Raw genomic sequence first — 23,658 nt, forward strand, 5'->3', positions numbered from 1 at the left:
TTTTTCTGGCAGACAGAGTGTAGGTACTCAGCAAAGCAGTCTCCCAATTTACATCATGTTTCACCGATATATAGAAGGCCACACTGGGAGAACCAGATACAGTAGATGCCCCCAATAGACTCACAGGTGAGGTGTCACCTCAACAGAAGGATTGTTTGGGGCCCTAATGGTAGTGAGGGAGGAGGTGTAAGGGCAGGTGAAGCATTTGTTCTGCCTGCAAGGATAAGTGCCAGGAGGGAGAAAGATGGGGAGGGACAAATGGACAAGGAAGTCATGTAGAGAGTGATCCCTGCAGGATGGAGAAAGTTGGGGGGAGGGAAATATGTGCTTGGTGGTGGGATTCTGTTGGAGGTGGTGGACATTACGGAGAATTACGTGCTGGACACGGAGGCTGGTGGGGTTCGAGATGAGGTCGAGAGGAACCCTATCCCTGGTGTGGTGGCGGGAGGATGGGGTGAGGGCACACATACACGAAATGGAAGAGGTGTGGTTGAGAGCAGCGTTGATGGTGGAGGAAGGGAAACCCATTTCTTTGAAGAAAGAGGACATTTCCTAGTTCTGGAATGAAAAGCCTCATCCTGAGAGCAGATGGAGTGGTGATGGAAGAATTGAGAGATGGGGATGGCAGTTTTACAAGTAACAGGGTGGAAGAGTCCAGGTAGTTGTGAGAATCAGTGGGTTTATAAAAGATATCGGTAGATTAGCTGTCCCCACAGATGTCTCAAGAAAGATGTCAGAAATGGACGAGATAAGTTCGATGGCAGGGTGGAAGTTGGAGGCAAAGTTGATGACGTCAACTGCATGGGTACAGGAAGCAGCACCAATGCAGTCATCGATGTAGCATAGGAAAAGTTGGGGTGTGACACCAGTGTAGGCTTGGGACATAGACTGTTCTGCATAGCTGACAAAAAGGCAGGCATAGCTGGGACCCATGGAAGTGCCCGTGGCTACTCCTTCTATTTGAATGAAGTGGGAGGAGCCAAAGGAGAAATTATTAAGAGTGAGGACCAGTTCTGCTAAATGGAGGAGAGTGCTGATAGAGGAGAACTGTTTGGGGCTGGTGTCCCGAAAGAAACGGAGAGCTTTGAAGCCTTCCTGATAGGGGATGGAGGTGTATAGGGACTGGATGTCCATAGTGAAATTAAGGTTAATTGTGGCCATGGAACTTGAAATCATTGAAAGGATCAAGAGCATGTTAAGTGTCATGGATGCAATTAGAAAGGGACTGAACCAGGGCAGATAAAACTGAGTTGAGGTATGCAGATATGAGTTCAGTAGGGCAGGAATAAGCAGACACAATGGGTCTACCTGGACAGGCAGCCTTGTGGGTCCTGGGTAGGAGGTAGAAGTCAGAGGTGTGGAGTGCAGGAATTATGAGGTTGGTGGCAGTGGATGGGAGATCCCCAGAGTTAATAAGGTCAGGATGGTGTGGGAGACTATGGCCTGGTGTTCTTTAGTGGGATCCTGTCCACGGGGTAAATAAGAGGTGGTATCTGAGAGTTGTCACCTGGCCTCAGCAAGGTAGAGGTCAGTCCACCAGACTACTTAAAGAACTCCCCTTATCAGTGGGTTTGATGGCGAGGTTAGGATTAGTGCAGAGAGAGTGGAGAGCAGTGCGCTCGGAAGGAGTGAGGTTGGAATTGGAGAGAGGAGTGGTGAAGTTGAGACAGTTGATGTCTTGTCAACAGTTGGCAATGAAAAGATCCAGAGCACAGGCAGAAGACCAGAGCAGGGTGCTCAGGAAGAGGAGGAGGGTGAAGATGGGAGAAGGTGCCAGTGGTGCGGGCTGGAGAGTCCTTGCCAAAGGAGTAGGCATGGAAACTGTGGCAGTGTTAAGGCGGGAATAGAATCACCGAGGTGTGGGCGCAGGGGGACAAAGGTGAGGCCTTTTCTGAGGACGGAATGCTTTGCCACAGAGAGGAGAAGGTCAGAGGGGATGGTGAAGACCTGGCATGCATGAGAGCTGGAATCAGAGTGGGGAAGGGGAATACCTATCACTGAGGCTTTGAAACTAGTGTACAAATTGGCCAAGAGTTATTCAGTTTGCTCTATGTAACAAAACTATATGTCGGGAACAATCTTAAGTAGAATATTTACAGGAAAATTACAATAAAAGTAATAAAGAATGTGAACATGATTTAGAACAGTGATTTTTTTCTCCAAAATATTTCTTAGCACATTAATCTCAACAGATTTCAATAGGAACATCTTTCCTCAACCTAAGAGAAACTCCATGTGCAAATTCAAAGCCATTTTTCCTCTGAGGAATAGTGTGGCCTTTGGTTTTGAATGATTTTATCAATTTTATAAAACTTTGACACGGTAGTGTGGTGGTTAGCACAACACTTCACAGTACCAATGACCCAGGTTCAATTCCCGCTGCTGCCTGTAAGGAGTTTGTACGTTCTCCCCGTGACCGCGTGGGTTTCCTCCCACAGTCCAAAGACGTACCAGTTGGTATCTTAATTGATCATTGTAAATTGCCCCATGATTAGGCCAGGGTAAAATTGGGGGATTGCTGGGTGGTGTGGCTTGGAGGGCTGGCAAGGCCTGTCCTGTGCTGTATCTCAATAAATATACAAAACAATAACATTTACAAGGAAATCAAATTGGAGAAAGTGCGTAGGTGTGATCTTTGTAAAACAGTATACAGTTGAGTTGCCTATTTTACAAAAAGATATTACAATTCATGTACAAGGATAAAATATCAGTATGATTTTGATGAATTTATATCAAATAGAATAATCATATTCCTAATCATTGGTTATTAACCCAATGGGAATGTATTAATTCAAGGTTGTTGAGAATGGATATGATGCTACATGGTATAGCTCATGAAAGTCACATTTCATAAAGGGAACATGGGTAAGACCGGTAGAAACTGAGGGGGTTGAATTTTCATGTTTTGAGCCTGGGTTTCCCTCAAGTCCTGCTGAATTTTACGATAATAGAATCTGCTTCCCTACTTGTAAGTACAGTAGCCTAATTAAAAGGCTCAGTAGTTGTTGGGCAGGACAGATAGAACCAATTTGTTGGTTCAGCCATGGAGTAGTGAGGTGGGGACGAAGGATCAGGTGTCAAAAGGAACAGTAATGACAGCAAACCAAGGAAGATCAGGAAGAATAAAATATCTAGGGTTAGAAGTAAAGACCCATATATAAAATCGTGTGGATGGATTAGAAAGTTTAGCAGGCAGCAAAACAGAAGACTCAGGCAGATCAACATCTAGTGCAGGGGTCCCTAACCTGGGGTACATGGACCCCTCAGTTAATGGTAGGGGTCCATGGCATAAAAAAGGTTGGGAACCCCTCCCTGATCTAGTGGAATATATGGGTCACAACATATTGGACCCATTACTTAATTAAATAAAATAAAAATAACTGTTAATTTACCCTCGTAAACCCAGTCAGGTATCCCATTCAAAATGTCATATTCCTTTCCATTGGTTGTTAAGTTCATAGCAATGGCTTCAGGCTTAATTTTAAGAAAAATGTTGTTGTTCCAAACATAGGCCTAAAGAGAGGAAGAGATTTATATTAAAATGCAGCATGGAAATACCAGCAACATTTTAGAAATAAGTAATATGTAAATGCAAAATAATTCCACCAACTAGTTTGAAAATCCATCTAAAATGCCAAAATTGTGAACTTGGTGGAAACTTGCAATTAATTAATTTACTAGATTTTTTAAAATGTTATTATAAAATGGTCCATGTTTCACACGTTAACATAATAAACATCGGTTTGCATTCCATTTATGCAAAATTATTTATAATCAATTTTAAATAATATTAGAAGTATACATAATCAGATGAGGGGAAAATACAGTTTGGAAGTAACTCAGAACATGTGTTGCTCGGGTGATAGATGTTTCTCCGATCTTGGCAATCCTTTTGCAAATGTTTCTTCATCATACGAGAAGATTCTTTATGCATTGAGCTAAGAAATTGCAGGGGTAAAAGGACACTGATGGCAGTTATATACAGGCCTCCAAACAGCTGCAGTGATGTGGACTACAAATTACAACAGGAAATAGAAAAGGCTTGTCAGAAGGGCAGTGTTATGATAATTGTGGGGGATTTTAACATGCGAGTGGATTGGGAAAATCAGGTCGGCACTGCACCTCAAGAGAGAGAATTTGCAGAATGTCTGCGAGATGGCTTTTTAGAACAGCTTGTTGTTGAGCCCACTAGGGGATCGGCTGTACTGGACTGGGTATTGTGTAATGAACCGGAGGTGATTAGAGAGATTGAGGTGAAGGAACCCTTAGGAGACAGTGATCATAACATGATTGAGTTCACTGTGAAATTTGAAAAAGAGAAGCCAAAATCCGATGTGTCGGTATTTCAGTGAAGTAAAGGAAATTACAGTGGCATGAGAGAGGAACTGGCCAAAGTTAACTGGAAAGAGACACTGGCGGGAAAGACGGAAGAGCAGCAGTGGCTGGAGTTTATGTGAGAAGTGAGGAATGTGCAAGACAGGTATATTCCAAAAGAGAAGAAATTTTGAATGGAGAAAGGATGCAACCATGGCTGACAAGAGAAGTCAAAGCCAAAGTTAAAGAAAAGGAGAGGGCATACAAGTAGGCAAAAATTTGTGGGAAGACAGAGGATTGGGAAGTTTTTAAAAGCTTACAAAAGGAAACTAAGAAGGTCATTAAGAGGGAAAAGAGGAACTATAAAAGGAAGCAAGCAAATAATATCAAAGAGGATACTAAAAGCTTTTTCAAGTATATAAAGAGTAAAAGACAGGTGAGAGTAGATATAGGACCAATACAAAATGATGCTGGAGAAATTGTAATGGGAGATAAGGAGATGGCAGAGGAACTAAACGAGTATTTTGCATCAGTCTTCACTGAGGAAGACATCAGTAGTATACCGGACACTCAAGGGTGGCAGGGAAGAGAAGTGTGCGCAGTCACAATTACGACAGAGAAAGTACTCAGGAAGCTGAATAGTCTAACGTCATGGTCCGGATCGGGGTCCCTTTAAATTTACTTTGTTTATGTTACGATCCGGACTGTTGACTCCCTCTTTCCCTTTGGTTCCCTGTTTTCCTGTGTCCTGTGTTTGGTGATTGGAGGCAATTTACTCACGACTGAACCGATAGTTTATAGTCTACGGCTTTCAGCCGTTCGGGGAGAGAGCGTCTGCAAAGTCACCAAAGGCACGGCGTGCCAATGTCATCTGGCCGGAGCAAGCCTATTTTCCGCCTGAAGCGAGTGTCAGTAATTCGCCTTTCCTCACCGGAGCAACCCTGTCAAGTTACCTCGCCAAAGCGAGCCTGCAAAGTTTCCTCACCGAGGTGGGTCCGTCAGTTAACCCACCGGAGGGAATCAAGAACCGCTGTCTACTGTTCCCGGGCTGAGTCAAGAGCTCGCCACTACCCAGAGGCTCCAAGTCAAGTCCTGGCCCTGGCGGTCTGTGATTCCTATCCTACCCCCCTGTCTGAATCCCTTCTCTGCCCCTCTCGCCTCTAGCCCTCGTCTGCAGCTCTCGCCTGCACTTCGGTCTAGTTCTATTGTCGGAGATAGATAGGTGCTGTCTGGTGTTCTTTCGTGTTGGTCTTGTCTTCTCCTCACCTCCATGGGGTAAGTCAGGCCATCTTGCCGTTGCCCTGCAGGGGGTCATGTCTTGTCTTGTCTTGTCCGCGCCTCCGTGGGGTAAGTCTGGCCGTCTTGCCGTTGCCCCGCGGGGGGTCATGTCTTGTCTTGTCTTGTCCTCGCCTCCATGGGGTAAGTCTGGCTGTCTTGCCGTTGCCCTGCGGGGGGTCGTGTTTTGTCTTGTCTTGTCCTCGCCTCCATGGGGTAAGTCAGGCCGTCTTGCTGTTGCCCTACGGAGGGGTACTGAGTCCCGGCCCTATGTCCCGTACCCAAGGAGGGGTCCCAACTCTGTGTTCTGTGTATGTGTCCATGGTTCCGTTTACCTGCTCTCCCGAGACCGAGGTTCTGTTTTCCCTTGTTCCTCCTCTCCTTAGCCCACGTCATGTCCATGCCTGGTTCTGGGGTCTGAGCCCGAGGCAAGACCCAGGTACTGGGTCCTTGCCCAGTCCCTGGCTCGGAGTCCATACCGTAGCCTCTTCATGTCACCTCTAGTTCTGGGATCCTATTCCGAATCCAAGCCCAGACCCTTGTCCCAGCCTAGTCATAGTCCTGAGTCCTTGTCCAGTTTGCTATTCCTGCTTCTGCTTTGCTCTCCTGGTATCAAACAATAAACTCAATTTACTTAACCTCACAAGATGTGTCTTGCATTTGGGTCCACCCTTGCTCCCAATGCCCCCCCAGTGTGACATCTAAAGGTAGATAAATCTCCTGGACCAGATGGAATGCACCCTTGTGTTCTGAAGGAAGTAGCTGTGGAGATTGCGGAGGCATTAGCGATGATCTTTCAAAAGTCGATAGATTCTGGCATGGTTCTGGAGGACTGGAAGATTGCAAATATCACTCTGCTATTTAAGAAGGGGGCAAGGAAGCAAAAACGAAATTATAGACCTGTTAGCTTGACATCGGTGATTGGAAAGTTGTTGGAGTCGATTGTCAAAGATGAGGTTACAGAGTATCTGGAGGCATATGACAAGATAGGCAGAACTCAGCATGGTTTCCTTAAAGGAAAATCCTGCCTGACAAACCCATTACAATTTTTTGAGGAAATTACAAGTAGGCTAGACAAGGGAGATGCAGTGGATGTTGTATATTTGGATTTTCAGAAGGCCTTTGACAAGGTGCCACACATGAGACTACTTAACAAGATAAGAGCCCATGGAATGACGGGAAAGTTACATACATGGATAGGGTGTTGGCTGATTGGCAGGAAACGGAGAGTGGGAATAAAGGGATCCTATTCTGGTTGGCTGCCGATTACCAGTGGCGTTCGACAGGGGTCCGTGTTGGGGCCGCTTCTTTTTACGTTGTACATCAATGATTTGGATTATGGAATAGATGGCTTTGTGGCTAAGTTTGCTGATGATACAAAGATAGGTGGAGGGGCCGGTAGTGCTGAGGAAACAGAGAGTGTGCAAAGGGACTTGGATAGATTGGAAGAATGGGCAGAGAAGTGGCAAATGAAATACAATGTTGGAAAGTGTATGGTTATGCACTTTCTGGCAGAAGAAATAAACGGGCAGACTATTATTTAAATAGGGAGAGAATTCAAAGTTCTGAGATGCAACGGGACTTGGGAGTCCTCGTGCAGGAGAACCTTAAGGTTAACCTCCAGGTTGAGTCGGTGGTGAAGAAGGCGAATGCAACGTTGGCATTCATTTCTAGAGGAATAGAGTATAGGAGCAGGGATGTGATGTTGTGGCTCTATAAGGTGCTGGTAAGACCTCACTTAGAGTACTGTGGGCAGTTTTGGTCTCCTTATTTAAGAAAGGATGTGCTGACGTTGGAGAAGGTACAGAGAAGATTCACTAGAATGATTCTGGGAATGAGAGGGTTAACATATGAGGAACGTTTGTCCGCTCTTGGACTGTATTCCTTGGAGTTTAGAAGAATGAGGGGAGACCTCATAGAAATATTTTGAATGTTGAAAGGCATGGACAGAGTGGATGTGGCAAAGTTGTTTCCCATGATGGGGGAGTCTAGTACGAGAGGGCATGACTTAAGGATTGAAGGGCGCCCATTCAGAACAGAGATGCGAAGAAATTTTTTTAGCCAGAGTGTGATGGATCTATGGAATTTGTTGCCACGGGCAGCAGTGGAGGCCAAGTCATTGGGTGTATTTAAGGCAGAGATTGATAGGTATCTGAGTAGCCAGGGCATCAAAGGTTATGGTGAGAAGGCAGGGGAGTGGGACTAAATGGGAGAATGGATCAGCTCATGATAAAATGGCAGAGCAGACTCGATGGGCCAAATGGCCGACTTCTGCTCCTTTGTCTTATGGTCTTATGGTCTTATGGACTCAGCACTCTATTCATTTGTGATGTGTATCCTGAATGCTTGGTCTATCTGTAAGCCAATGTGGACAATATTCCAGATCATAATACACAGAGTTTGCCATGCATCCAATCAGTGACAAAATCCCCTCCCTACATCACAATTGACTTTCTGTAATGACGACCAATTAGTTGATTGATAAGCATATAAAGGCCAAGCACTTGGAGGACACACTACAAGTCAACAGTGCACTGACGATGTCTCCTCATATGGTGACAAGACGTTTGTAAATGGACTGCCACATCAGAGAACAACTCACCCCAACCAAAAATACATTTTAATCAATACAACTTACTAATTTGTGTCCCACAGGAGCCCACAATATGTTCTGTATTTTGATGTTCAAGTTTGCATTCTTCACAAAATCCCTAAGGATGAAAAGAATATAGTAAGAGTATTAATATTACTTTCAACGTAAAGTACTAAAAGTAAATTTTTTCAAAGGTTTCACTAACCTTTTCTCCACATCATAAACAGAATACGAAGCAAAATAGGAATGTCTCCATAGCTGTGAAGTAATTTACAAAGGTCATTAATATATACAACAATTTGTAGATAGGAACTTTGTCTGATATATCAAAATGGCATAGAGCTTAGTTAGACAAGGGTTTACATTAAGCCAAAGAATACATTAGGATAGGCAACAGAAGTGGATTTTTGATTCAGATAACAGAGATAAAAATTAAAGAAATTGAGAACTTTTTGAGCTTAGAGCTTGAAGGAGCAGACAAATTGAAAATATTAAGACTGCTTATCTAGACCAGAAGGCAATAATGATTACTGAGCAGAAGGGTAATAATTGATGTAGAGTTAAACACTGCAAACATATCTAGTTTTGGATAAACTCAAGTTTATGAAGGGTAGAAAATGGAAAGCTGACCAATGCAATAGATTCACTGAATTTAGAAATAATATAATGGATATGGCTTTCAAGTGCACTTTGGTGAAGACTGGCACTGAAATGGATACCATTACAGAGGCGGAATTGAACTGTCTTTGTAAAGTATTAGATATGAACTGAAATCTCAGATCAAGGTAAATTGGATAGTGATGATTGGAAAATATTGCAAAGAGAATTGGAGAACACCTCTGACAATAGAATCTAACATGAGAAAAGTAAAGAAGAGAAAGGTGAGGAAGGCCAATGTGATGCTAGCACTTATATCAAGAGGACTAGAATATAAAAGCAAGGATGTAGTGTTGAGGCTTTATAAAGCACTGGTGAGGCCTCCTTTGTAGTATTGTGAACAGTATTGAGCTCTTTATCAAATAAAATATACACTGACATTGGAGAAGGTTCAAAGGAAATTCATGAAAATGATTCTGGGATTGAAAGGATGTGATATGAAGAGCATTTGAAGGCTCTGAGCCTGTACATTGGACTTCAGAAGAATAAGGGGTGACCAAATTGAAAACCTTTGAACCTTGAAAGGCCTTGATAAAGTGAATGTGAAGAGAATGTTTCCTATGGTGGGGGAATCTAAGACCAAGGTTACAGCCTCAAAATAGAGGGGCATCCTTTTAGAATCAGATGAGGAGGAACTTCTTTAGCCAGAGAGTGGTGAATCTGTGGAATTCATTTACAGACAGCTGTGGAGGCCAAGCCTTTAGGTATATTTAAGGCAGAGGTTGATAGATTCTTGATGCATCAGGGTATGAATGGATATGGAGAGAAGGCAGAAGATTGGGGCTGAGAGAGAAAATGGATCAACCATGAAGCATTGATGACACAGACTCGATGGGCCAAATGGCCTAATTCTGCTCCTAAATCTTATGGTCTGTGGCAGTGATTCCCAGTGGGAGCAGTTACATGTCCTAAGGGGCATTAAGGGAAATAGAAGTCTTTGGGGGTGTTCAAGGTTCTTGAGGGGTGCAACTCGCTGCTGTCATCAACATCTGATAGGCATGCCCAGTTGTGTTCATTTTTAATTTTAATTTAGCTCTGTTAATGATGGATAAATACGTACAGCACAATCTCAAAATTCAAAGTAAAATTTATTATCAGAGTACATACATGTCACCATATACAACTCTGAGATTCATTTTCTCTGTTTCTGTGGGCATACTTAGCATATTCTATGAGTCTGAAGGTGGTGAAGCCTTGAAATCTAATCCTGCTGAGAAACAGAAACTACAGAAAGTGTGTCTATACAATGTTACACATCTGGAGTGTGGTTTAATTCTGTTCCCATCAGATTAGTGACGCCTCACTTGTAATACCATACTGTCTAATGAAGCCGTGAAACCATCAAGAATGCAGGAACACTTCCATGAAAGACACCCTGAAATGACTACATATGGTATTACTCAGTTCCAGAAGATAAAAGAAGCTTTTAAAAAGTGTTGCACACTCTAATCATTTGCCAAGAAAGCTAAAAAATGACCTTGATAGTGGTCTCATTTCTACTTATAACATTCCAAAATGATAGTAAAGTGTGGAAAACCTCATACAATTGGTGAAAGATTAATAGTGCCTGCTGTATCAGAAGTGCTCACCACTGTTCTCAAAGTGGATACCAATATTTTCAAATCAATTCCCCTGACTAATACATCTGCAGCTCATCAAATTGACGAAATGAGTGAAATCGTCGAGTATGAACTATGCACAGAGCTACAAAAAACAGAATTTGGGATACAACTGGATGATTCAACTGTACAAGACAATAAAACATCGATAATGGCATATGCAGTTTATCAAAAATGGAGAAGTTTGTGAATACATTCTCTTTTGGAAAAAGTTAAAAACAAATATCAATGGAGAATCAAACTATGACAAGCTCAAAGTGTATATTGAAGACAAAAGAATTCTGATTAGGAACATGATTTCTTGTGCAATTTATGGAGCACCATATATGACAGGTCACCATGCTGGTTTAGTGGCATTTATGAAAAAAAAATCCAAGTCTGTTTGCAATCCATTGCGTAATTCATCATCAACCTCTCACAGCCAAGAACCTCAGCCAATGACTTTTTTCAAGCATGACTCTTGTCATACCTCCTATTAACAAAATTAAAGCTCATCCATTAAATAGCAGGATATTTTGCCAGTTATGCCAAGGTGGCGATGAAGAATTTGAACGCTTGCTTCTCAACACTGAAATGCAATGACTGTCAAAAGGCTGCTGCTTAAAACATTCCTCTGATCTTTTTGACACTGTGGTTGATTTTTTTGCTCAAGTTTACAAGAGCTTGGGAAACAAGATTGAACTTCTACTTGGAGATGTGGCATACTTCGCCAATCTGTATGAAAAAATGAAGATTCTAAATCTGAAACTGCAGGGTGAGAATTTCAGTTTAATCCAGCCAAAAAGTGCAGTGTCAAATCTTATAAGAAAATTGGAAATATATAAGCAAAACATTAGGAGAAGAACACGCTCACAGTTATCCTGCATGGAAAACTTGGCACTCTCTTTCACAGACAATGATTTGCAAGAGTACTGCTTATACCTACCGTCACTGAAGAACAATTTTCAGAATCGATTCATGGATTTGAATTTCCAGATGGAATTTCCAGATTAGGTAATTAACCCATTTTGGTGCAAGGTGAAAGGACAGGAAGAGAGCTTACAAGAAGATATTATCAAAATTCAGACTGATGAAGAAGCGAAAATTATCAGCTTTTGTGGTATGTGGCTACAGTGTTATACAAAGCTTCCTGGTCCTTGGAGAAAAGCCAAACTGCTCTTCATTGCATTTCCATCCCCCTACCTTGTTGAAAGAGGCTTCAGTGCAGTGGACCACATACTCAGAAATCGCTTGGACATTGTTATGCATGGTGACTTAAGGCTTTGGCTGTCACAATTTGAACCAAATGTTTCAACTCTTGCTAAGAATTATCAAACTCAAGGATCACATTGATATTGAAGCTCTTGTACAGCACACAGGTACTGTGTATGCCAGTTCTATAGACAAATGAAAATTTAAAGCAGAATCATTGTTCTCATGTTAGCATACGGAAGAATGTTTCTACGCTTTGGGGATGTCAGAACGTACACTGTGCCCAAGAGGGGCGTTGGCAAGTATGAGAGTGTTTTATGGGGTAATTGGGCTAAAAAAGGTTGTGAAACACTGGTCAATGGTAATAAATCTGATCAGCTGTTTATTGGGGATAAACTCATAAAGCACAAGATTGGTCATCACTGGTCAACCTATTGGAACTGAATGCAGCCCTCAGTTATGCTTAAATTTAAGGTCCAATTTGCAGCTAGGCCTTTGCAAATTTAACACAAGCCATCTCAGGGCGGCCTACTAGCAGTATATACAGTTTTAAATTCTGCCACGGGCCATCTCCTCATAGCTCTAAGTGAGCTCCATCTTCTGTGCCAGCCTTACTGAGCTCACGCATACTGGAAGATTTGATTCCCTAATCAGTTTTGTATACGTTGTCCAATTCATTCTATCAGTAATTCATCCCCATTTGCTGATGACAGCACTGTTGTGGGCCAAATTAAAGGTGGTGATGTATCAGCATATAGGAGTGAGATTAGGAGTATGACTGTATGATATTTCAGGTGTCCCACCAGATGTATTCTGTATTCATTTCTTCTGACTGCACCAAACCAATAAAAGTAATTTAAAATCCAAAATTACCTTTGTGTAATTACTGGCCAGAAGTACATATTTTTCATCAGCTGATACGATGTAATGTGAAGCATCGACCTTTTCCTAAGCATTGAAAACAATAGATAAAATTAAAACAAGAAGACAAATGCTTTTTGTTTCATTAGTCAACTTAAAAGACTTGTCAAATTAAGTAGCAAACATCACATGTGGATGCTAGACACATTTATTTATTTATTGATAGAATAAGCCCCTCTAGTACTTCACGCCGTGCTGCCCAGCAACCCCCAGTTTAACCCTAGCTTTATCTCAGGACCTTTTACAATGACCAATTAACCTTCTTTCTTGGGCCCTTAGCTCGCAGTGGAGCTTAGGCCATCAATGATCTCCCGTCTCCACCGTCCTCTGAGGTTGAAGGAATGACTGGTGTTCATCAATGCTTCTGCAATCCACTGTATCCACTGGACAGGGATTGGCCCACACAGCTTCCCCAGAGCCCTGTTGGCCGGCCTGACTGTTCCCACCTCTCCCGATGGGAATATAGGGTGGAACCTACCTAATGGTACTTACTCGAACTGTGGCAAGAAACTGGAGCACCCGGAGGAAGCCCACATGGTCACGGGGAGAAGGTACAACTCCTTATAGACAGTGCAGAGAGAAAGTAGTTGATGGTGTCAGTCCTTTTACAAAACTGCATGCTACCTTCCTGCCAAATGGGCCCTTCCTGAATCAGCTAACATTTATGTTCTTATTGTCTTTTCAGCAGAAAGTACAGCTGAACATCTGTGCTTTATAAAGAGATTCGTAATGACTTGCAGGCTTGTTGTTAGCTGAGCCAGGACATTGGGAAGAAACGCACTAAGTCAGACTGAACAGTAACAGGCACTTTGTGTCACCATGCTTTGTATACTGTGCTGTGCAAATGTCTAATTCACTATAAAACTGTTTACTGCCTGGCCTGCTACGTTCCTCCAGCATTTTGTGTGTGTCATTTGCAAAGGACTGTATTTACCAATGTGGAGTGGAGAGCAAGTTTGTAAATCTGGTGGGAGCAAAGGATGTTGGGAATGGTGACGGTGGTGCGCCGTATGTGGGGTGTGGGACAGAGAGCAGAGGAGAAGTACTAGGGGGCAAGAGGTGGCACGGGTGGAGACACATCCAGCCCTGAGACACCAGGCATGGGCATTTGATTCCAAACAATTGGTTTACTTATCATTACAGAATGCTTCTCCAGTGCTTCCCACTCCCTCCCCTTTCCCTGTCCACTTCCCACTCTCAGTCCACAATAGAGACCCATATCAGAATCAGGTTCATCATCACTCACATATGTCATGAATTTTTTTTTGTGGCAGCAGTAGAGTGCAATACATAAAATTGCTACAGTACTGTGCAAAAGTCTTAGGCACCCCAGCTGTATATGTGTGTGCTTAAGACACAGTATCCATCTCTACTTATTCCATTTTCCAGAATTTGTTCTGTACCCTACTATATTATTGAAATGTGCATTCAGACACTTAATTAAATCAGAACCTGAATAATTTTATTGACAGTATGTGAAAGAAGACAGAATTGATTATGCTTCAGTGCCAAGCATAACACACAGGACAATACCATAAAAGACAACATAATAACAATCAAATGTTTACAAGACAATAGTGCAAATCAGCCAGGAGCAATCAGCATGCCCCCTACTGGTCTCCCAGACAGATTTCAAAACATACCGAGTAAAAAAAAGTCTTCCCAGATCTCCTCTAAACTTTCTATCTCCTAAATTGAGTCTATACCTCTGCTTTTAATCTATTCTGGGGAGAGCTTTCTTGGTACTCATAGCTTTGTATGTTTCAGTCAGATCTTCACTCACACTTTGCCACTCCACAAAAACGAAACCATGCCTGTTCTAATAAGACCATAAAATATAGGAGCAGAACTCGGCGCCCCATCACTGATCCATTTCCCTATCAGTCCCAACCTCTTGTTTTCTGCCCTTATCATGAGACCATAAGATATAGGAACAGAATTAGGCCTTTTGGCCCATAGGGTCCGCTCTGCCATTGGCTGCTCTGAAATGGCTTGTGTTGAATTTGCAAAGGCTTAGCTACAAATTGGACCTTAAATTTAAGCATAACTGAAGGCTGCATTCACTTCAAATAACTTGATCACTGGAAAAGACTGATGCAAAATACTGATTTAGTTCATCTGCCATATCCCACATTACTACCTCTCCAGTATCATTTTCCAATGATCCGATTTCTACTCTTGCCTCTCTTTTACACTTTATTAATCTGAAGAAGCTTTTGGTATCCTCTTAAATACTATTGGCTAGCTTACCTTCGTATTCCATCTTATCTTTCTTCATGACTTTTTTAGTTGCCTTCTGTTGGTTTTCAGAAGCTTCCCACTCCTCTAACTTCCCACTTATTTTTACTCTATTATATGTCCTCTCTTTGGCTTTTATGTTGGTTTCAGCTTCTCTTTTTGGCTTTGGTTGTGTCACCCTACCTTTAGAATACCTTTTCTTTGGGATGTATCTATCCTTCACCTTCTCAATTACTCACAGAAATTCCAGCCGATGTTGCTCTGCTGTCATCACTGCTGGTGTTCCCTTCCATTCAATTTTGGCCAGTTCCCCCCTCATGCCTCTGTAATCCCCTTTACTCCACTGGAATACTGATACATCTGACTTCAGCTTCTCCTTCTCAAATTGCAGGCTGAATTCTATCATATTATGATCACTGTCTCCTAAGAGTTCCTTTATCTTAAGCTCTCTATTTACACCCAATCCAAAATAGTTGATCCCCTATTGGGCTTAACCATGAGCTGCTCTTCCATAATGCAACCTTCCATAGTTGAACAGAGTAACTTTTAGAAACTGTAAGCTCTTCAAGTTGCAATGAGAATGTAAAGTTGGGTATACTTGATTGAAAGAGATTGATATTTGTTAAGTGACAGGGGTACATTGAAAGAAGAAGTTTATCCCTTGCTTACAATGTAATGTCAATACACTTTTAAGACCATAAAACCATAAGACCACTTCCCATAAGACTAGATATAGGAGCAGAATTAGACTATTTAGTCCATCGGGTCTCCTCTACCATTTTATCATTGGTGATCCAATCTTCCTCTCAGCACCAATCTCCTGTCTTCTCCCCGTATCTCTTCATGGCCTGACCACTCAAGAATCTGGCACTACTTTCATTTCTTCCAGTCATCCTAAATATTCTTCTGGGCCTCAATGGATAGATAAACTCTGCCTTCTAGAGCTCTCTGATCAACGTATCCAGAGCTCATTCTGAACATTAGTGTGAATGAGCTAAGCATGTATAAATTAATATTCTCAGACCTATGGCATGATTTCCTCCAGTAGTTTCAAGCAATTAGCAAATGGACATACCAACATACAGTACTGTGCAAGAGTCCTGGGCACATCAAAAAATCCAGTAAAATGAAGTTTTTTTCAAATATAATGAAATGAAAAGTTTCTAAGTATCAAAGAATTTACTATAAAGAGCAGTAAGCAGTAAAAAAAAACTAAATCAAATCAATACTTGTAATATTTTAAAGGGACCCTTTGCCTTTAAAATTGCATCAATTCTCTTAGGTCCACAGTTGTGCAGCTTTATAAGAAAAATCAGCCGGTAGGTTGTTCCAAGCATCTTGGAGAACTTGCCACAGTTCTTCTGCAGACTTTGAGTGTCTCGCTTGCTTCTGTCTCTACAAGTAATCCCAGACAGCCTTGATGAAGTTGAGGTCAGGGCTCTGCATACCATCTGAAACTATATAAAAAATCTAGGGTGCCTAAGTCTTTTGCATCGTACTGTACAAATCAGGAACAGGAACAGGAACAGACTACTTGATCCTGGTCTTGGCCCAAAACGTTGACTGTACCTCTTCCTATAGGTGCTGCCTGGCCTGCTGCGTTCACCAGCAATTTTTATGTGTGTTACTTGATCCCTTAAAGCTTCTCATCCAATGAGATTGTGGCTTATCGGTAAACTCAACTCCGCATTCCTATCTACATGCATTTCCTATATCGCCAGCACATACTTTACTACCACTATCCTTTGGAGAACAAATTTCAAAAGATTCACGTCTCTTCAAAAAGAAAAGTTTTGCCTCATGCCTGACTTCAAACAGTGACTCCCACCCCCAGTTTTAATTTCCCTAACATGCACTTTTAAAGATCCTTCAAGAACGTTTAGGTGTCATTCAAACTTCCTCTCACTCATTTAAATTTCAGCAGATTCTTCCGAGTATCAATCTACTAAATCTCTGAAAAATTCTAAAGCATGTACATCCTTCCTTGAAGGAGGAGACCAATATTGTACAGAGTTTACAAGATGTGGGCTCATAAGTTTTGTTCTCAATTCCCTCAGCAATAAACAACAACATTCTGTTTATTTTCCTAACCTATATAATTGCTTTTGTACATTTTTGAGATATTTCCAAACCTCAGATTTCTGCATCTTTGACTATTTAGATAATATAATTTGTTTTATTTTGCCTATCAAAGTGGACAATTTCACATTTTCTCAGATTGTATTACATTTGCCAGATCGCGGCAAAATTACTTAGTCAATCTCTGACTCTCTGTGACCTCCTTACAAATTACTTGCTAGCTTGTCATTGTATCATCAGTAAATTTAGCAATCATTCCCATGGTGTCAAATATAACAAGTTGAGGTTCTAGCACCAATCCTACAGTCACATCAATCATTATACTTACTAGGGATAAAAAGACCCCTTTATGAATACCCTCTATTTCCATTAACCATCAATCCTCTTTTGAGAGCATTTCTCCCATAAAAATGGATGCTTTGATATATGTCAAATCAAAATGCAACATTTCTCATTATTAGATGTTGTATTCATTTTTAAAATATGGAAACATATATTTTATAAGGATGCTGTGGCAGGTCAGCTGAGTGCAATTAAAAAAAAACAAGGTGAGTCCAGGTACAATGGCCAAAATGAAGGTATTAAACCAAAAGAAAAACTACAGGTTAATTATTAAAGCATGGCTTGGCCTCAACTGGAATTTTGACATCAGGTCACTACCGTACATTATTAGGAAGGATGTGAAGACATTAGAAATGCTAAGAAAAAAGTACTTATTGGAATGGTCTCTGGGGTAAGTATCTACAGTTCCAATAACAGACAAGAAGATTGTTTTCCTGGATAGACAATATTCAGGAGAGATTTCACAGACGCATGTAAAATGATGAGTTTCTGAACAGAGAGGACAGTGATATATTATTTGTTTTGGTGGAAAGGTCAAGGATTAGAGGTCACGGGTATAAAATAAAGAAGCAAGGAATTAAAAGCCACATGAAGAAAAACTAGAAATTCTTAAAGTGAACATTATCTTTGGAATCTAGAATACACTGTCTGTAGACAAGGTGGAGGCAGATTCCATTGTCAGCATCAAGACACAATTGGATACATATTTACTAGGAAGAAATTGAAAGGCTATGGTGAAAGTGCAGAGCTGGAAAGTTGCCCAGTAAAAAGCTGATGTAGACTCCACAGGCTCAAATACCTTCCCACTGTGCTAAATCTATTTTCTTCTTCTGCTACATTGACGACTGCATTGGTGCTGCTTCATGCACCCATGCTGAGCTCATCAATTTCATCAACTTTGCCTCCAACTTTCACCCTGCACTTAAATTCACTCGGTCCATTTCGGACACCTTTATCCACTTTCTTGATATCTCTGGAGACAAACTGTTGACCAACATCTTTCATAAACTTACCAGTTCCCATGGTTATCTTGATTATACCTCTTCCCACCCTGCCTCCTGTAAAAAAATGCTATTCCTTTTACTAAAAATGCTATTTCTTTTGGCTCCGCTGCATCTGTTCCCGGGTTGTGGCTTTCCTTTCCAGGACATCAGAGGTGTTCCCATTCTTCAAAGAACGGGGTTTCCCTTCCTCCACCATTGATGCTGCCCTCACCCGCATCTCCCCCATTTCCTGAACATCCACAGTCACCCCATCTTCCTGCTGGCTTAACAGTGATAGAGTTCCTCTTGTCCTTACATACTATTCCATGAACAAATTTCCCCCTGGGATCAATAAAGTATGACTATGACTATGAGCTTCTACATCATTCTCCACAACTATCAATAAACACATTCCCTGGTATCATGGATTCTTGATTACCTGACTGGCAGACCACAGTACGTGTGCTTGCAACACTGTGTGTCCGACAGAGTGATCAGCAGCACTGGGGCTCCACAGGGGACTGTCTTGTCCCCCTTTCTCTTCACCATTTACACCTCGGACTTCAACCACTGCACAGAGTCTTGTCATCTTCAGAAGTTTTCAGATGACTCTGCCATAGTTGGATGCATCAGCAAGGGAGAAGAGGCTGAGTACAGGGCTACAGTAGGAAACTTTGTCACATGGTGTGAGCAGAATTATCTGCAGCTTAATGTGAAAAAGACTAAGGAGCTGGTGGTAGACCTGAGGAGAGCTAAGCTACCGGTGACCCCTGTTTCCATCCAGGGGGTCAGTGTGGACATGGTGGAGGATTACAAATACCTGGAGATATGAATTGACAATAAACTGGACTGGTCAAAGAACACTGAGGTTGTCTACAAGAAAGGTCAGAGCCGTCTCTATTTCCTGAGGAGACTGAGGTCCTTTAACATCTGCCGGACCATGCTGAGGATGTTCTACGAGTCTGTGGTGGCCAGTGCTATCATGTTTGCTGTTGTATGCTGGGGCAGCAGGCTGAGTGTAGCAGACACCAACAGAATCAGCAAACTCATTTGTAAGGCCAGTGATGTTGTGGGGATGGAACTGGACTCTCTGACGGTGGTATCTGAAAAGAAGATGCTGTCTAAGTTGCATGCCATCTTGGTCAACGTCTCCCATCCACTACATAATGTACTGGGTGGGCACAGGAGTACATTCAGCCAGAGACTCATTCCACCGAGATGCAACACAGAGCGTCATAGGAAGTCATTCCTGCCTGTGGCCATCAAACTTTACAACTCCTCCTTGGAGGGTCAGACACCCTGAGCCAATAGGCTGGTCCTGGACTTATTTCATAATTTACTGGCGTAATTTACATATTACTATTTAACTATTTATGGTTCTATTACTATTTATTATTTATGGTGCAACTATAACGAAAACCAATTTCTCCCGGGATCAATAAAGTATGACTACTACTACTACTATCTCTCCTCGCCCCCACCCCACGTTCTGCAGGAATCACTCCCTCCATGATTCACTTGTCTATTCGTCCCTCCCCAGTAATCTCCTCCTGGCATTTATCCCGGCAAGTGCTACACCTGCCCATTCACCTCTATTCAGTCCTTTCAGGTGAGGCAACACTTCACCTGTGAATCTGCTTGGATCATCTATTGTGTCAGATGCCACTTCCTCTACGCTGGTGAGACCCATTGTAAACTGGAGGACCACTTCATCGAGCACCTCTGCTCCATCTCTCAGTGGCCAAACATTTTAATTACAATTCCCATTTCCATTCTGACATGTCACTCCATGGCCTCCTCTTGTGCCATGATGAGGCCACCCTTGTATTCCCGTTTGAGTAGCCTCCAACCTAATGGCATTAATATCCATAAGACCATAAGACAAAGGAGCAGAAGTCGGCCATTCGGCCCATCGAGCCTGCTCTACCATTTTATCATGAGCTGATCCATTCTCCCACTTAGTTCCACTCTCCCGCCTTCTCACCATAACCTTTGATTCCCTGGCTACTCAGATACCAATCAATCTCTGCCTTAAATACACCCAATGACTTGGCCTCCACTACTGCCCGTGGCAACAAATTCCATAGATTCACCACCCTCTGACTAAAAAAATTTATTTGCATTTCTGTTCTGAATGGCGCCCTTCAATCCTTAAGTCATGCCCTCTCGTACTAGACTCCCTCATCATGGGAAACAACTTTGCCACATCCACCCCGTCCATGCCTTTCAACATTCAAAATGTTTCTATGCGGTCTCCCCTCATTCTTCTAAACTCCAAGGAATACAGTCCAAGAGTGGACAAACGTTCCTCATTTGTTAACCCTCTCATTCCCGGAATCATTCTAGTGAATCTTCTCTGTACCTTCTCCAACGTCAGCACATCCTTTCTTAAATAAGGAGACCAAAACTGCCCACAGTATTCCAAGTTGGGTCTCACCAGTGCCTTATAGAGCCTCAACATCACATCCCTGCTCCTATACTCTATTCCTCTAGAAATGAATGCCAACATTGCATTCGCCTTCTTCACCACCGACTCAACCTGGAGGTTAACTTTAAGGGTATCCTGTACGAGGACTCCCAAGTCCCGTTGCATCTCTGAACTCTGAATTTTTTCCCCATTTAAATAATAGTCTGCCCGTTTATTTCTTCTGCCAGAAAGTGCATAACCATATGCTTTCCAACATTGTATTTCATTTGCCACTTCTCTGCCCATTCTTCCAATCTATCCAAGTCTCTCTGCAGACTCTCTGTTTCCTCAGCACTACCGGCCCCTCCACCTACCTTCGTATCGTCAGCAAACTTAGCCACAAAGCCATCTATTCCATAATCCAAATCGTTGATGTACAATGTAAAAAGAATATCAAATTCTCCTTCCAGTTAAAAAAATTCTTTTTCCCATTCTAGCTTCATACCACTTCTCAGCAGTTTATCACTTCCCCCAAATCCCCTCCTCCTTCCCTTTCTCCTATGGTCCACTCTCCTCTCCTATCAGATTCCTTCCTCTCCAGCCCTTTACCTTTCCCACTCACCTGGCTTCACCTATCACCTTCTAGGTATCCTCCTTCCCTTCCATCCACCTTTTTATTCTGGCATCTTCCCCCTTACTTTCCAGTCCTAAAGAAGAATCTTGGCCCAAAACATCAACAGTTTATTCAAGTCAAGTTTATTGTCATTTAACTATGTTTATGTATATAATGTATATAACCATATCATGCCTATAGAAACGAGACAATGTTTCTCCAAACTAGGGTGTAAAGTGCAGTAGTACACATAACACATATAATATAACTTATGAAGGCAAGGATAAAATCTACAGATGAATCACACATAAATAACAAACTAAAGTGTATTAATATTAAATATTGTACAGGAACAGATTAACAAGTGACACTCTGAATATCATTTCCATGGATGCTGCCTGACTTGCTGAGTTCCTCCAGTGTGTTGTGTGCATTGCTTTGGATTTCCAGCATCTGCAGATTTTCTCGTGTCTATTCTACAATGCTACGCTTTTCCACTGCATCTAACCCATGGTCAATAGGTTCTAGCCTCTTATTTGGTCCTTATCCAAGTCATTATTGAGCATGAATATTGAGAGTAATGTTTCTAGTCATGCATCTAACTTTCTAGTAGATGGCATGATCAATGTAAGTTTGCATTGTCGACTATCCTTATGAGGGTAGATATTAAGTCAACCCTATACAATAGGTATATTTTAGAGATATATTAGTACAAAGGGCTGTGGGATAGCTCATTGTTGGCAAAAAGACACTCTTGACACCAGCTTTGCTGGGAATGTAGAAACATGATTATGATAAATATTGTATTAATTCTATATTTGTTTTTTTTTGTTATAGTCGTAGAGTCATAGAAAAGTACAGCACAAAAAACAGACTCTTTGGCCCATCTCATCCATGCTGAACCATTTCAACATTGACCTGCATCAGGACCAAAGCCCTCCATGCCCAATATACCTATCCAAACTGCTCTTAAACTTTGAAATCGAGCTCACATGCACCACTTGTGCTAGCAGATCGTTCCACACTCTCATGATCCTCTGATTGAAGAAGTTTTCCATTAAACTTTTCACCTTTCACCCTTAACCCATGACCTCTGATTGTAGTCCCACCCAACCTCAGTGGAAAAAGTCTGCTTTCATTTATCCTCTCTATACCACTCATAAGTTTGTATACCACTATCAAATCTCCTCTTAGTCTTCTCTGTTCCAAAGAATAAAGTCCTAACCTATTCAATCTTTCCTTCTAACTCATGTCCTCCAGACCAGACAACGTCCTTGTAAATTTTCTCTATACTCTTTCATGGAAGTTTATGAGATCATAAGATATAGGTGCAGAATTAGGCCATCTGGCCTAATTCTACTGACTCCTTCCCGTATTCCTTCATGCCCTGACTCATCAAGAATCTATTGACCACCGCTTTAAACATACATAAAGACTTGGCCTCCACAGCAGTCCATGGCAAGAATTCCACAGGTTATCACTTTGTGCATCTCAGTAAACTGTTTTTAGTACTTTACATTGAAGAACATGATGACTGCAAGAATATACAATATATTTTAAGGATTTTATCTGTCAATGTTACAAAGATAGTAGCACAGTTACTGGTCTCCTGCATATAAATGAAATTTCTAAATTTAGTTAGATGTTAACTTTCTTTTTAAAAGGAATTACCCAAGTTTATTGATCACTTTATTGCAAACATCAGGCTTAAATAACATGATGGTCATCACCATAGGCAGAAATTTATTGGGGCAAATCAATATTCAACTCTGTATATTCAACTAAACATCACTTAAAACCTCTCAAGCATAAAGTAACTATACTTACAATTGTGGTGTTTGACACAAAATTACTTGTTTTTCCTGTTTCAACATTGTAGCGATTAAGATTGTCATCGTTGCCTCTATATAGGTATTCGTTATCTAAAACATTAGTGTAACAATGAAAAAATTAAAAGCATAAATATATATGCATATATATCGAATATTTTTATCTTTAACATTCCTTTCAGAGAAGGGATCCTTTCTAAGAAATAGATTTTTAAATCTTCAGTGAAGGTCAATAGTAATCTTATCCCAATATAAACTCTTCTCCATTTTTGTTTTGGGATCTGAGAATACCTGACAAGATGAGCATTTACAGCACGTCTCTAATGATCTTTATGTTGGAGATAGTGAGCCACCTTCTTGAATTGCTGCTGTCCCTCTGGCTTGATATCCACCCAGTGTTGCTCACCATAAGACCTTGGGGCACAGTTAGGCCATTCAGCCCATTCAGCCCATTCTGTTCTGCCATTCCATCATGGCTGATATATTATCCCTCGCAATCCCAAGCTCCTGCTTTCTTCCGTTACCTTTGACACCCTGTCTAATCAAGAACCTATCACCTTCCGCTTTAAAGAAATCCAATGACTCAGCCTCCACAGC

The 23,658-nt window shown here is 41.7% G+C and overlaps 1 protein-coding gene across 2 annotated transcripts in view; it reads right to left on the reverse strand.

The window, feature by feature from the left end:
- The window catches only part of LOC134348636 (dipeptidyl peptidase 4-like), a 189,494-nt gene that overhangs the window by 71,458 nt on the left and 94,378 nt on the right, over positions 1-23,658 (reverse strand). For both annotated transcript variants that reach the window (XM_063052331.1, XM_063052332.1), the window contains 5 exons: positions 23,060-23,154; positions 12,523-12,597; positions 8,388-8,440; positions 8,228-8,300; positions 3,393-3,513 (listed from right to left, as the gene is read on the reverse strand). In XM_063052331.1, coding sequence (XP_062908401.1) covers positions 3,393-3,513; positions 8,228-8,300; positions 8,388-8,440; positions 12,523-12,597; positions 23,060-23,154 — 417 coding nt within the window. The remainder of the gene's footprint in view (positions 1-3,392; positions 3,514-8,227; positions 8,301-8,387; positions 8,441-12,522; positions 12,598-23,059; positions 23,155-23,658) is intronic.

This window comes from Mobula hypostoma, chromosome 6 (assembly GCF_963921235.1).
Source record: "Mobula hypostoma chromosome 6, sMobHyp1.1, whole genome shotgun sequence".
NCBI lineage: Eukaryota > Metazoa > Chordata > Chondrichthyes > Myliobatiformes > Myliobatidae > Mobula > Mobula hypostoma.